The sequence below is a fragment of the Prosopis cineraria genome, unplaced genomic scaffold (assembly GCF_029017545.1).
Source record: "Prosopis cineraria cultivar Desert tree isolate PC_DT_omini unplaced genomic scaffold, ASM2901754v1 PC11, whole genome shotgun sequence".
NCBI lineage: Eukaryota > Viridiplantae > Streptophyta > Magnoliopsida > Fabales > Fabaceae > Prosopis > Prosopis cineraria.
Window position 1 is genome coordinate 9,218,995 of NW_026555342.1, and position 16,063 is coordinate 9,235,057.

The following is a 16,063-nucleotide window of genomic DNA, read 5'->3' on the forward strand; positions in this document are numbered from 1 at the left end:
TATACATATATAACACCATAATTATTAATAACTTATTTAATTAATTTTAATGAAAATTTATCACTTAACTAGGAGAAATCAATGCAAAAAGAAATAAAGGATGAAAATGCAAAAAAAATAAATAAATTCACTTAACCTGGAGAAAAGGAAAGGAAAATAAAAAATAATTTGATATAAAAGTAAAGTGTAGGGATGAAATTGTCAACAAAGAAGTCTTTAAGCATCTAATTGTTGGAGTGAAAGCATAGTAAAAGGAAACTGCAAAGAAACCAAGTTAGTCTAAAGTAATTGTTGCTTATGGTGACCTATAATTGAACAAAACAAATCATCACATCACATGCAAATGGGTCACTTTTTTGACAAGTCTCAAAGCAATTTGACATAAGGAAATATGAATGTGCTTTTAAAAAGCTTTACTGAATTATATTGACAAATCTATATTCTCATTGTTTTTAAATGTACTTTTAAAAAGTCATTTTAAATAGTTTTAAAATAGTCAAATAATATTTGACTTTCTAAATGTAGGAATGTGCTTTCAAAATGTAAAATATTGTTAATCCAAACGAGCCCTAATGTTAAAAAATTGAAGTTACAATGGTTTTTGGGAGTGATTGACTGGGGAAACATCAATTGTCTCCACTCTCCAGGAAGGTGGCTTACCATTGTATCGGAAGCCATGCATTAATGGATTTTATTATCATTTAAATGTAGTCTATATCCATTATAGGTGTCTAGTGGAAAATCTTAAGCACTGACGGGCCCAAGACAAAATGGAATGGCGCGTCTGTCCCTGAACCTCCTTTTTTTTTGTTTGGAGCGACACTTCTTTTTTAATACAAAGAAGAAAGCCAATTATTATGGGGCTAGTCTTTTGATAGCATAGCACTTACCACGCATCACTTAAACACTTTTCATTAAAAAATATTAAGTAAACCTGATTTATTAAGAAGGAGAATACTTGATTAAGTTGAGAAATAAAAGTCTTGAGGCAAAGAATGATTGAAAAAGTTTGGAAAATATAAGATTTGTATTGCTTTGAAAATTCAATAATGATTACAAATGAGGAGGGGTGGAGTCTTTAATCCCTTGTATTTAGAATATTCTCACATTTTTAATGGACGGTGAAAATTAATTCAATCCTATAGTTGATATTAATTCTTTAGAATTCTTTACAAAATATTTTATAGAATTTTAATTAAAATATTCATGTTAGAGTTGTGTGGATTTTTCTAAAATTTCCCGACACATTCAAGCTTTTTGAGGAATTTATGGAGGATTCTAGAGCATTCTAAACCACCTAATGAAAAATTATGAATTGTGACACAAGGCTTGATAACATTACAAAAGCTTAGCTAAAGCCAAGAACATCAAAAGAGACAGTTTCCACACAAAACTCAGGACATGAATGCAGAAGCTGAAACTCCCTGCCCAGGGAATGGGCGGACCTTGCTATACTATCTGCATTTTGGAGCGACACTGGACACTTCACAACGTAAAAAGAGAACAAGTCTCCACTACATATCCAAATCCCAGAGGATAACATGCTCCAACAGAATATGCTTTTATCTAGTTTTTATATTTTTTTTTTGAGTTATGCATTCCTTTTAAATATTGAATAGCCCTGTGCAATGTCAGATTTCTATATTATTAAAGATTATATTGTGTTGCACTGAAATAAATTCACATTCACATCTGGGTTTATATATAGTTTTTCCAGCATTTTTTTTTTTCACAATCACATGTTGTATTTACTATTTGCACAATGTACAGAATAATCACATGACTTGTCACTTATAAACAGTGTAATTTGTTATTATTTTAATATTTTATATTAATTAAAATTTGATTCTCACAATTGATTAGTTTTTAAGTCTTCCCAAGGTCCCATGCCATATGAAGAAGTTTTGGAACCTAGCGACGGTGAAATTATTTAAGAAGCCTTGTGGCTAATATATTGTCATTCATTTATATATTCAAATTACTTTTTTAATTTTTTAAGCTGGAAAATCAAATATTAAACTTTTATAATCAAGTAATTCTAACATTTCATCCTCAATAAATTATAGAGCTAATCAATTTAATTCATTTTGTAATTTGTAATATATTTGGTCTTAAATAAGATTTAAGCAATTTTAATTTTGATAAATTCCATTCAACAACAGCAACTATTACTTGTATAATCAATAATATTCCATAAGTAAGACATGTAATTGAAAAAGAGTCCAATCTCTTAATATATTACTCCCTCTGTTCTAAATTATAAAGTACTTTTAAACAAAATCTCACAAACCAATAAATCTTATTAAATATATTTAATAATTTTATCTTTTCAAAATAAAAATATAAAATTTTAAAAATATTCATTATTTAATATATTGAAAGAAAAAGGGACAGGAATTAATTATAGAGAGAGAAAGGGTAAAATTAGAATTGATACATTTAGTGAAACTTTAATCTACCTAAAATGTTTTATATTCTGGGATAAAAAAAATTCCTTTAAAAATGCTTTATAATTTGAGATGGATGGAGTATTATGAGCGTTACCCTTTTTAATTAGAGAATCATTAATTGATATTGAAAATGAGAGTGATAAGTACAATGAACTGTAGTGTAAAAAATTTTTAATGGGGAGATGTAATTAACATTAATGTTTATTGAAGGAAAAATAATGACACTTTATATAGGATATATGCAAGAAATAATTTTTTTATGAAAATATGTAATTAATATTAATATTTAATGAAAAAATAATAGTTACTCTCTTCATTCAAAAATATAAAACATTTTTAACTAAATTTTATCTCTTAATAAAATAGTTACCTATTTTCTAACTAATCTTATCTTTTCATATTTATCCCTGTTAAACACTTTACAATAAATATAAAGTCATTATCAATAGGGGTACTTTAAAAAAAGATAATAATTATATCTTGAAAGATTAAAAATATCTTATATTTTTAAATATTTAACTTTTTAAAAAATATTTTATATTTTTAAATAAAGAGATTATTTGTATAAGATATGAATGAATATTTTGGAGGCCAAAGCTTATGGCCTCGATTGCCCAGCTAGTAGCATACACGACCTCCCGGCTTTGCCGGGTATGAATGAGTTATAATGTACGTAATTGGAGAATTGCGCGATGTGATGTGCATAATATGTGTGTAAAAACTTTAATCTCGACAATCCTCCTTTTAATGAACAGACTATCTGGTAGTTTTTTTTATCGAGGTACTATACACAATAAAAAAAAAATACCAAAATGCTATAAGAATTATTTTTCAAAATACTATATCTAAAATCGTGTAAGGGGAGAATGATTTTTAAAATTCATCAAACCAAAAATAATTTCTTCAATAGATCATTTCTCATGCTCCATAACTTGTTCTTGGCAGGGATGATTTATCAAGTTCATCTACCCCGTCCCATTATATGATTTGTGTAATAATTTTAGTAATCACTTGAATAAAAATGATGAATAAATAATTGTTACTAATATGATTAAGGAATTATTATAAGGTATATTAAATTAAAAATCATTAATAATAAATAAATAATTATTAGATTTTATAAAAATTAATAATGAATGATTAAGTTATATGAATGAAAAGTAAAAATTAATTTATCTCACAAATAGTGACTTTCAGTGTCACATCTTGTTTTCCTTCTCATATGTTATGTGGCCGTTGTTGTATGTGGCCGTTGTTGTTGTTGTTGTATGTTCCTCTCTTCCTGAGATTCAAGTGTTTCATTTATTTGTATAGTTGGCATATTTAAATTAAACTAAGGTGATTCAACTAAAGAAATCGACTGTTGAGAGGTGACATAGGCTTCATTTAATGATCCACCATGTTTAAAAGTAGAAGTGTTGTATTGAATAGAAAATAATACATGATCATCAAGTAAAGACATGAACAATCCAAATTGAGTGGAAGTAGGTGAGTTGGAAAGGGATGATGATGAGGGTGGCATATAATAAGATTGACTAAAATTTTAAAGTTCTTATTCCCCTATATTTTTATTTTCAATTGGTGGTTGGGTAAACAAGTAGCTGCCATGTTACTTGCTCCATCTATCTTAAGGAATTTGTGAATGAAGCAACTTATTTTTTGGTGGAGAAAGCTGAAGGTCCTTGTTAAGTCATTCTTCTTCCATTGCAAGTAAGATGTTGCGTTAGTCTTAAGCAACCCTATCTCAATAATCAATGCAACGAGAGCATTCTGAACAATAATTAATCATTAGCTTAAATAACTCCTTTGCTATGTCAACATAAAATAAATAATAAGACATTATATTATAACTCTTTTTTTCAAAAAAGAAAAAGGATGGTACAAGTAGAAGAAGGTAAAAAACATACGGCATGCCTAGTATCACTACTAATTTTAAAAACCTAACCCTTTTTACATTTTTGCTAATTCTACCCCTGATTATTATATAAAAAAATTAACTACATGTCTATATCTATAATTAAGAAAAAACTTAACATACAAAATATTGATGATTAAATATTAAGCTTTTACTAAAAAAATTAACTTTGATATAAAAGTTGGAAAAAATATTAAGAAAATTTATCTTAATTAGATAGAGAGTTAGGTTTTAACCAAATAAAAAGAAAGAAAATGCACTTCAAACTTTAATCACAATACTAACACCACCAACTAGAGTAAAGAAATGGAACATAAATAAAGAACTTTAAAGTTTAAATAAGAGAGAAATGAGAGAGTACAAGAAATGAAGCATGTACGAAGTGAAGTAGGAATGAGAAGTGCAAGAATAAAATATTAAAACACTAAGAAAATAAGAGCAAATAACATTATATTCACTAGGGTTTTTGAATCAAGTAGTCAAAATTATTAACAAGGTGACGCTCAAGGGAAAAAATGTGCATTAAACATTAGTAGAAATTTGAAAATAATATTAGTTGAGTGTTGTGAGCGATAGACGAAAATGACCTCTAAACAAATTGAAGAAGTCTTGCAATATCTGACCTCGATCTCACTACTGCCATCTTTATGTCTTCAATCCTTTATATAGCCAATACAATACACATGCACTTGAATTTTCTAATCCCACTCATGAAAAGCACAAGCTAGAAGAGTTCCTTAACAAATGAAGAAGGATTTGACAAAGCGATGACATGGAAAAAGAAAGCAAAGATTCAAATAAAATGTCACATTAATAATAAAAAATTGATTTCACATTTTATGGAATAAAAAATAATTTCTAACTCTAAAATTACTAGAACGACTTATTTACAATCTCAAACTCGTTCTCCTCCTAAACAATTTTTAGTGTAGTATTTTAATAAATACTTTTCACGCTGTAGTATTTAGATAATTTTTTTATTGTGTATTATATCTTGATAAAAAAGCCTAATATAGTTTGTTTTTAGGTGAATGACAAATAAGGACCTTGTGAAAATATTAATGTTAATTTAAAATTTTTTAACACTGATGTTTTCAAATTTCAGTACTTCTTTTACCATATTTTAGTATTAAAATTTTTAGTTTGGCATTAATGTTATCTCACAAGTTCCTTACTTAACATTCTCCCTTTGTTTTTGGTTCTGTGTTGTTGGTTGTTTCCTTCGTTTGTGTATGTTGCCATTCTTTTGAATGAAGCTTCTTTTACTATTCCAAAAAGTAAAAAAAAAAAAAAATAGACAGGCTGTATACATACCGGACCATATACAACTTGTGAATGCCCCGTCCTCATCATCATATAATTTTATGTTAAATAATCTTAAGCAAGCAATTGCAAAGCATAACACGCACAGACAGAGACACGCAAAGATGTATCATACATATATCTCACACGCGCTCGCGCACGTACGGCAATATCTTTGTGTGTATGAGATTGAGACTGACAAAAGTTTGACAGATGATTAACGAGATCAGAAGCAAATTGAAAGGCTGCAATGTCAAACAAAATGTTGAAGGAATTCATCCACAGTGGTGAACTTGACGTCAGGATAGAGCTGAGAAGCCTCCACTCCAAAAGATGGCTCTATGTCAAACCTTGTTTGATCTCCCTTCACAAAGCACGAGTGTCCTATTGACAGTAACACTACCTCCGGATATGACGATTCTGCAAATATAACATCACTTTCTGTCATTTTCTTTCAATTTTTAATTCACATATTAACTTTTTTCAGTTACCCATTACGTACCTTGGATCAGCTTCAAGAGTTGGTCCTCAGGAACGTAGACTCTTTCAAGAGACTTGCCAATCTTCTTCTCCCACAGAGATACAAGCTCATTAAACGAGTAAATGTTAGCCTCCGGTTTCACGTAGAGAGTTTTGTTCAAGGTTCTTGGATCATCCACGGCTTTTATGGTATAAATCGCAATATCTTCCTCCTTGTTGAAAACAGCTGTGTTCACACACCCACATGGCTCTTGATATGCAAAATACATACTATGTATAGTACCGAATGAATCATGCAACAGACACGTTACCTTTGGGATCTCCATCCCCCAAGATCACGACTTTATCTCTTGGGGGTACAGTGGCACCGGACTGGCACAAGCTCGGAAGGAAATAACCAGAAAAGAAGAAGTTACAGACGTAGGTGTAGGGTATCCCTTCAGCTTCGATGGCCCTGCGAATTTTTGCCTTTGTAGCGAACACAGTTTTTGCAGGATCCACTGTATTCACTCGATCCACATCATTCCCAAATTCTGAAGGAACGAATCTCTGTACACGAACGCACGTACGTATAATAATCAACACAAAACGTACATAGATAGAACCATATTTCATCAGAGTTGTCATCAATCATGTTACGAACAAAATGCTTTGCACATAACATACCTTAACATTTCCTGCTTCTTTCATGGCAGAAATGATCTTGTCTTGATCAGCTAACAGCTTGAAACCTACCGTACACACCACCACATCCACTTGTTTGATGGCCTTGACTAAACTTTCATGATCAAACAGATCTCCCTGCGTACAACCAGACAACGAAATGAACAGTAATTAGAGGGAGAACTAACGTCTGTTACATGGTTAAGAATTTAATAAAGACGTACGGGAACAAGATTGACACCCAAGGCCTTGAATCTTTCTATGATGGGTAATTTTGAAGGGTTGGAGAGAGTAGAGTGTCGGACTAGAGCGAAGGTTGGGTGGCCGGCGACAGCACTTGCTTCGACTAGGAACTTTCCGATGTATCCGGTGCCTCCGATGAAGAGAATCTTGGTAGCTGCGGCCATTGGTAAATTTCTGACAAGAAGATAATTTGTGAGTAGATGATATATCAGGAAACGCTGTATTAGTGACTTGTGAAGCTATGAACGTGCATCTCTGGCTTGATATTCGTGTGTATATATAATACAATTAGACCGCCTTTACGCTTGTTACTATTCATAAAGTATTAAAGTTATGGCACATCCTATCCTATCATTCATAAAGTAGACAAATTATGGTGAGGCGCTCTCACCATAGCGCGAGAGCTATATTACGATTAAAGAGCGGTTAGTATTACTCCATGAGGCTGCCCATAATTAAGCATGGTTACTTCTGTGACAGCCCGCGATGGCTTTCGCTTTTTTTTTTCAATAATTGAAAAACAATAATTGGATAGCGATCATATCTCGTTACAAGAGCCTCTGTTATGCTATGTGGTGTCATGTATATGATCAGTGTTTAGCTTCTTTTTATTTTTTAGATACTGTATATATCTCAAGAGAATCATCGCGAAGCCATAAAGCACAAACACACACCAATAGAAGCGCTAAACATCATAGAGTCAGTCTTTTATTTCACCGTGTCTAGATTCCATTTCAACGCTTCACTTAAAAACAAAAACAAAAACAAAAAAATAATAATCAATTTACTTTACACTTATATCTAACTGGGTCTCTATTATTAGGATATGTTTGGGTTTCCACGTCCAATATCCCAAAAATACTTTCTCATATTTTATATCCTAAACGTTGTTTCGGTAAATTATGAAAGGATAAAAAGATTTTCCAAAAGAACTTTCGTATCCTAAATACTGTCCCACTTATACATATATATAGGTTTTTTCCTGTGTTTTTATAACTTCAACTATTATTGTGTTTTAAATTTTTTATTATTAATAAATGGACTCTTTTTCCGATAAAAAGAAGAAAAGAAATGGAAATGTTAGTTAGAGAATTAACTATAAGGAATAAATCTGAAAAATTTTCATTTTAATAAACTAACTTTAAAAACTATATATTTAAATACGAATTTTATTATATCAACTGATTTTTATTGAATTAATTTTTATCAAACTTTTAATAAACTGGCTTTTGGATAACAAAAAATCAAACTTGTAATTAAAAAATGTATGAATAATTTGTAAGTTTCATCATTAATAAAATTAGCCCCCAGTCTAGCTCCTTCTTTTACTCAATTTTTCATAAGAATCGACAAGCGCAATTTTACTTTTATTCATAATTTTGCATGCATTATGCAAACAGTATAGCTTATCAGCATGAAATTTAATTTTAGTTACCTACCATTAGTTTTTCTCAGTACTGATTAAAATAAAAAGACTATAAGTAGCATAGCATTTCAATTACTCTTTTGGTGATTGAAGCCGAAGACCCTAAATCCTTTCTTTAACTCGATTGCAAATTTGTTGAAGAAAACTGAAATCCTGGTTAATTAGTGAGAATTTTAAAAAAGAAATTGTGAAATGGTGAAAAGTCTTGATGGCGTGGAATTGATCACAAGATCTCTTCAAAATTCTCAATCTAATTCGGAAGACCTAAACAAAACAATCGAAGCAAAGAAAAGTTAAATAGTTGATAATGGAGACGGTAATGGAAGATGTGGAGGAGTACAGTTAGAGAGAAGTGATATTTCCATCTCTGATTCCGAAGGTATCTCCGCCAGAGCTTGAGAGCGAAACAGGACAACAAAGAAGAGGAAGAGACATACCGGTAGCCATAGACCGCGGTTCCAACAGCAAGAACGCCTTCGATTGGGCTCTCGTCCACCTCTTTCGCCTCGCGTATACAATCCATCTCATTCACGCTGTCTCTGGTTAGTTCCTTCATTCTTGACCTAATTTCATCATCTTTCACCCGTCTCATTTTCATTCAAAACATAAATAATTAGATTTTAAAAGAATATATGACGGAAGAATCAGGTTCCACAAATTTTGTAAGAGAATAATGTGAATTGAAATTTGGCCAATATTTTAGGGAACATTTTGCGATATTTCTCTTATTGATTTATCTTTTATTTTAATACAAACCCATTACTGGAATTCGCATTTGATCATAAGAAACTTTTGTTATTTTTCAGACGTGAAGAACTAAATTGTTTGCGACGTCACCGAGAACCTCATGGATCGATTAGCTGTTGAGGCTTATAAAGTGCAATGGCTTGTTTTCCTTCTTTTTATACGTGCATTCGAGAGCACTTGAGGAGGGAGTCCTTGAGATGTCTAGAAAAGTCTGTCTTCACTGTAATTAAGAAAAGAAAATGGGATAAAAGACAAATCCCTTTGTGTTCCCTGAGCCTGAGATTTCCTGTATAGATCAGATCACAGGAAAGATGTTGGGAAGAACTTGTGCCATTTTAACATGGTGAACTTATGTATTGGATAGATGTTTGAATCTGAATAATAACCTGTTTATTAGGCCCAACCTGTTTGGGCCAACATGAGGGCCCAAACCTGATGTAATATAACTGTCTTTCTTGAGCAAGAAGAATCAACCCATTGCATGGAATACTGGAATCAGGAAATGCATGGTGTTTAGTGACTGTAGTGAGGTGGTTGCTCTCTTAAACGGTGGAGATATTTACCTGCATGCGTATAGGAACGAGATTTTGGAAGCAAGGAATATACTTGCACGAGAGTGGGATGCTGTCATTTGTCAGGTTCCTCGTGAACAGAATACTGAAGTTGATCTCCTGGCTAAGCGGGCGTTGGATACTGCTCCAGGCTTTTATTTTTTCTCCCCTGATGAACTAGCTAGTGGAGATTTGTTTAGACCTCCTTAGGCTTTTTGTTTGTTTATTTCCCTCTTATATATATAAAAAAAAAGAATCAACGCTTTGCCTAAATCTCTACTTAAAAGTCAAAACCTTTTGAGCTTGCGTGAAGCATAATGAACTCTGATATACTTTTTCACAAAGGAAGGATCATTGTTCTCCCAAATTGTGTTGCCAGTGTTATCAGCTAGGAGACACCGAAATGACTGCATTCTTTGTTAAATACTGATGCTCAGATCTGGCAGTTGGACTTGAAACTTCTTTTCAACAGTAGGAGTGTTTCTTTTGGAAACGAGAAACCATCTATGTCCAAGAGTTCATTGGCATGGTTCACAAATAATTATTTGCTTTATGTCTACAAACACGCTATTAAGAAACAGGTGTAGTGTGGATGATTTTGTGGAACATTTTTGTATGACTCTTGTGCCCGTTCTGACGATCATGTGTGTCACTGATGCTCATGGAAGCAGGTGAAGACACTGGCTCAGATTGTACAAGGCGATCCCGCGAAAGCAATCTGCAAGCAAGCAATGAGAATCGGGCCAGCGGCTGTGGTGCTAGGAACCAGAGGCAGAAGCTTAATTCAAAAGTTCAGTTTTCCACTCCCTGCCTCTTTTGCTAGCGTGTTCTTCGAGAGATTATTAAGCATTTGCCCTCTGTCAAAATAGATAAAATTAAGCTACTCATAAATAAGCATGTAAATGTAAAGGTTTAAGTAATAGAAAATATGTCTGAAATGTTTTAATCTCTCACAATTTACACCATAGTTTCAGGTCAGCTCCTTCTACGGTTCTGATCATATCTTTCCCTATTATCCTTATGTAGTTTTGTGCCCCATTCCTTTCCTTCTATTCTAAGTTTCTTCTTTCGAGACCTTGATTTTGTCCTCCCTTCAATAGCCAGTAGTTCCCCTCACTGTTTTCTCTCAGGTGAGGTTATTATTCTGTTTTCCTTTCAATATTGTCACGCACTGCAAAGTGGGTCCACTCGAGGAACCCTTATTGTACTTTGGTTTTGAATTTCTGGTGTTGATAAGTCTATAAATTTCTTCGGTGTACTGCAGGGAAGTGTAAGCGAGTAATGCTTTCATCACTGCAAAGTAGCCCCCATCGTGATAGTTCCTCGAAAAGGAGTGTGGCTGTGTGCCCTTACGTCCTTCTTCCCCAATGGAATTCTTGTCGCCTTTATCAAATTTGAACAATTCTGATTTTCTTTTGTTGCAGGCAGTGGCGGAGCCACGTTTGCACCCCTCAATTTGGCAAAGTTACAGGTGTACGGTGAGAAATTTAATATTTTACACAATCACACCTTATATTTTTATATTTTACACTTACATCCTTAATCAATTATTTGAGATCGCTCAAATCTGATTAAGATTTAAATATATTAATTACAAATTTTCCAAACCCATAATAATTTAGTTTAAGCATGATGAATTTTAACACAAAATATTAAACTCTTACTATACATGAGATAACCTTCATAAAAAAAATCATTATTTACCTTTTAATTACAAAATCAAATCCAAATTTTTCACAATGATTTTTTTTATTATTTACTTTTTATTTCTTGCTCAACAATATAATTTTAAAACATGAAATCACAAAATAATAATTTTTTTGTGATTATTTTTTACCTCTATTATTGTAATGTATATAATTATTTATCAATTATTAAATGTTTATTTTTATAATATTAATATTTTTAAATTAAATCGCACTCCCTGAGTTAAGGTCCTGACTCTGTCACTGGTTACAGGTGCTAGAAGCCTGAAAACGTGTCCATGACCTAATGAACACATCATATGAAGATGCAAGTCTGTTTGTCACCTATTTTCTTATTACGCTCAATTGAATGGGGTCATCTTCGGCCTCGGATCCAAAATTTCATTAAAACGGACCATTGTATGCGTATTCGTGCAAGGATAACACCCGCACACAAATACATATTCACATCGCAACGTGAGACAGAAATGAAAATTATTAGTACAGTACTCATCAAGTCAATCATTTCAGAGATGCAAATTTTGAATGTAATTAAGATCAAATAACTCCACTTTTGATCAGAATTCAATTCGCAAATCAAATTAATAAAAAATTATCTATTGGCAATTCTAATTTAAACACTGTTTGAAAATTTGAATCCTTCTATTTTCATATGTACAATTAGACTCGACATTTAAAATCGAATAAGATATAAACAAAACACACGCACATATTTGACTAATCTTTTTATACATTTGATTTTTATTTGCGGCAAGCAAATTCATCATTTGGTTATTGAAGCAGAGGACGGTGAACCTAAACCCCTTCCTTAAACTCTTCCGATGAGGGAATATATCTGTACCTAAATATATTTAAAGTCGTAACGGATACGCGCCATAAAATTTTATAAAGAAAGATTGAATTGAGATGCCTAAAAAGGCTTCACGGCGATCAAATTGATCACGAAATTGCAGAAATTAAGTCCTGTAGTGTGGATAAGTCCGAACAACAGAAGGCGAAAAAACAAAAAACGATAGTAACACTAGCCAGCCGAGCCATTCACACACGTTGATCAAGTTGGGCACGAAATTGTAGAAAATAAGACTAGATACAGAGCATCTGTTGACTATTCTTGCCATTACCCGCAAAGGAGGAAACAGAAGGCTAGATCGAAGATTATGGAGCCGGTAATGGAAGACGTGGTAGAGTACAGTTACAGGGAAGTGATACTTCCGTCGCTGATTCCGAAGGTGTCTCCGACCGAACTTGAGAGGGAAACAGGAGAACGGAGAAGAGGAAGAGACTTACTGGTAGCCATAGATCACGGCCCTAACAGCAAGCACGCTTTTGATTGGGCTCTCATCCACCTCTGCCGCCTCGCCGATACAATCCATCTCATTCACGCCGTCTCCGGTTTGTTCCCGATTCTCCACCAATTTCACCATTTTTCACTTATCTCGTTTTCAATTTCAACATAACATCTCTCTCGACTTTAATGTTCTTTAGTGACTCCTTAACTAAACATGACACCTTAATTGAAATTTCACCTGCACAATATATGATATTACTCTTCTTTCTTTCTCCCTCCCATTACTAGAATTTTTATTTGATCATGAGATTCATTTGGTATTTTTCAGACGTCAGTAGCCAGATTGTTTACGACACCACCCAGAGCCTCGTGGAGCAATTAGCGGTTGAGGCCTATAAAGTCGCAATGGTTAGTTTCTTTCTTTTTCTTTTTTCCATTATAATTTGAGAGCGCTTTGAGGAGTCCTTGAGATGTCTGGTAAAGTCTTGGGGTATCTGGACTGAAATTAAAGGGGAAAAATTAGCTGATAGACTAATTCTTTTGCGGTCCATGGTCTAAAAATTTCCTGTATTGATCATGGTAAAATGTTGTGAAGAACTGATGCCATTTTCAACATAGCGAACCCGAACTACCATTGTGCGGATTCAAATTTCAAATTGAGACTTTTTACGTATTGGCTAGATGCCTTAATTTTGAATAAGAAATGCCACTCCTTGTTAAGTGCTGAACCTCGGATTTGGCAATTCGATTTGAAGCTTATTTTCAGCAGTTGGAGTGTTTATTTACTTGCTTTACATGCATACACACACTTGTTCCCTGAGAAAATTTAATTTTTTTTTAAGTCTAAAAAAAAAACGACTTATTTTTTCAGTTTTTCCCTCATTCGTTATGTTAACACTCATAATTTTTCATGGATAATTACTTAGCATACATTATTCAACACGGGTAAAAATACAAAGATATTTCTTGAAATTACAAAATACTGAACAGTAATAGCTCGGTTAGAAAATGTACTGTGATTGATGATGATATGTAGTGATGTTGGTGACGGAAGCAGGTGAAGACAGTGGCTCGGATTGTGGAAGGTGATCCTGGAAAAGCAATCTGCAAGGAAGCAGAGAGAATCAAGCCTGCGGCCGTGGTTCTGGGAACCAGAGGCAGAAGCTTAATTCAAAGGTTTCACTTTTCACTTCCTTCTCTCTCTTCCGCTCTCGTGTGTACCTTGAGATAAGTACAACTTTCTATTAGATATATCTTGAAACTGGATGGAATGTTTTGGATGATGCTTGGAACAAGTCACAAGATATGGTTTTTTAAGCGTTTGTGACCTCGTATGTGTGGGTGTGCTGTTCTCCCCCACTTCATATAATCTTTATATTTTTATCTTGAATTTCTGGATCTGGAGTTCTTATGTATGCAAATTTATGATTCAGTGTACTGCAAGGAAGTGTTGGCGAATACTGCTTTCACCATTGTAAAGTAGCTCCTATTGTGGTAGTTCCTGGGAAAGGTGCGTGTGCCTTTGCCGTCCTTCTTCTCCTCCGTTTGAATTCCTTTTTTTTTTTTTGGACCATGTTCTCCGCTTGAATTCTTATGAGATTTGAATGAATTTATTTTAATTTAATTGCTTTTGTCGCAGATGCTGGAGACGAGTCAATCATCTAATGGCTGCATGGGTCCTCACATAATGAAGCTTGTGCTTCGTATCTGTAGTTTGATTGTATTTCTAACATTGTAGACTAGCGACTTAAGAAATGAATATTGTAATGGTGGTGCGCCAGGCAATTCATTGCTTCACATAAGGGCACACAATCCTAGTAGAATGCATAATACAGAGACACGTGTATACAAGAGCAAAGAATACAAAGAATATTCTAGAAATAGTAACTATAATCTGTACACGGACTATAGAAAGCCCAATAGACTATTTGGGCCCATGGTTATTGTAGTCCAGTCTTGTTTCATTATTGGGCCTTCTTCGTATTGTCTTAGCGTGACAAACTTGGTTGGGTAGAAGTGTGACGACATTGTTAAAGGAGCCTCTAATACATCAGGTGAAGGTGGAAGTCTGTTTGTACCTTGTGTCCAGAGTTTGCTTTATAGACCCGGAGTTTCTGTTATGGGCAAGCCCATGAGTGTGCTTGATGGGTAGAATTGTCCCGCCCGCTTCCAATAAAGGTTTAATAAAAGAAGGGAGCTTCTGTACCAAAAATGAAAAGGAAGAAAACTTGAATGGTCGCTTCATTTGCTATTTAATGAAGGAGGAGGACCTCTGTTAGAATTGAATTTAGAGCTGAACAAGGTTAATGGTTAGCTACTTTCAGGTAGATTGGTTATTCCTATCTGAACAAGCTGACAGCAAGTTTTTGTGGTCATGATTTAAGATTTTTAGACAAAAAAAGATCTCAGCCATTGGGTTTTCACTTGTTTCATTCTATAAGCAAGGGAATCTCTTTGGCATTTCTATCCCTTTTTGTGTTTTTAATCTGTTTTTTTTTTTTTTTTGTTGGCAGTGGCTCACCATGTGACAGTGAGAGAAGGGGAGTGATTCCACCAAAAAGGAGAAGTGGGGCCATGCCATGAAGGAAGGTAAAATCCAAAACCATCTCTCACAATCTGAGAGGAACAAAGAGAATCATGAGGATCTTGGCTATGTATGCCGGTGGATGAGAAGGTCCCACAAAAAAGAAATTGAATTTGCAGAATAAATAAAAATATTAGGCCTGAAAGAGAAGTAGAAGGAGAGGCTTTGATTTCTGAATTGAGTGGTGGGAAGGCGTTAGGAGGAACCTTAAATGGTCCTTCAATCAAGCTCTCTATGAATAGCTCCTTTGATGCATATTAAGACACCATTTTACGCCCCAACGCTTCCTCCCTTCCATACGTCTCTCGACTGGACTTTCCACACCCAATCGGTCAAATCAATTACTTCTTTCAAAATTTCAACTTTAAAATATGGTTAAAAAAGTTAAGACCAATTAATACTCCTATGGTAATAACTAATGATAAGTGAAATTTTATTTCTGCTGGTTTATTACCTTGTTTAAGGAAAAAGTATTAAATTACCAAATAGAGAGAAAGGTTTGTCATCAACAAAATAAATTGAAGAAAAACGACTTTCGACCAAGAAACTATTAAAGGAGACGATTTTCAAGGAGTAACATAACATTCACACCCAAAAAAAAAAACGAATAAATAAAAAAGAAACACAAAACGGCAATCGTGGCCATTCACAATAATCATGTTCCATGTTTCTTGTTAAATCACTCATGGTTCGATGAATTTATTTGTG

At 33.5% G+C, this 16,063-nt stretch overlaps 2 protein-coding genes and 1 long non-coding RNA gene across 3 annotated transcripts; 2 read left to right on the forward strand and 1 right to left on the reverse strand.

The window, feature by feature from the left end:
- Window positions 1-5,672: 5,672 nt before the first annotated feature.
- On the reverse strand, window positions 5,673-9,025 carry LOC129285769 (phenylcoumaran benzylic ether reductase POP1-like). The gene is made up of 6 exons (XM_054921642.1): window positions 8,917-9,025; window positions 7,035-7,227; window positions 6,814-6,948; window positions 6,459-6,696; window positions 6,170-6,373; window positions 5,673-6,087 (listed from the first exon to the last, which is right to left on the reverse strand). Exons 1-6 carry the CDS (start codon window positions 9,000-9,002, stop codon window positions 5,921-5,923), a joined length of 1,023 nt encoding a protein of 340 aa, XP_054777617.1. The 5' UTR covers window positions 9,003-9,025; the 3' UTR covers window positions 5,673-5,920.
- On the forward strand, window positions 8,562-9,629 carry LOC129285771 (uncharacterized). The gene is made up of 2 exons (XR_008587296.1): window positions 8,562-9,021; window positions 9,286-9,629. It is a non-coding gene; the product is annotated as an uncharacterized LOC129285771 (long non-coding RNA).
- Window positions 9,630-12,481: 2,852 nt separating this feature from the next.
- Window positions 12,482-14,848, forward strand: LOC129285770 (universal stress protein PHOS32). The gene is made up of 5 exons (XM_054921643.1): window positions 12,482-12,875; window positions 13,100-13,179; window positions 13,829-13,947; window positions 14,205-14,281; window positions 14,411-14,848. The coding sequence occupies exons 1-5, from the start codon at window positions 12,641-12,643 to the stop codon at window positions 14,434-14,436; spliced, it is 537 nt and encodes a 178-aa protein (XP_054777618.1). The 5' UTR covers window positions 12,482-12,640; the 3' UTR covers window positions 14,437-14,848.
- Window positions 14,849-16,063: the final 1,215 nt, after the last annotated feature.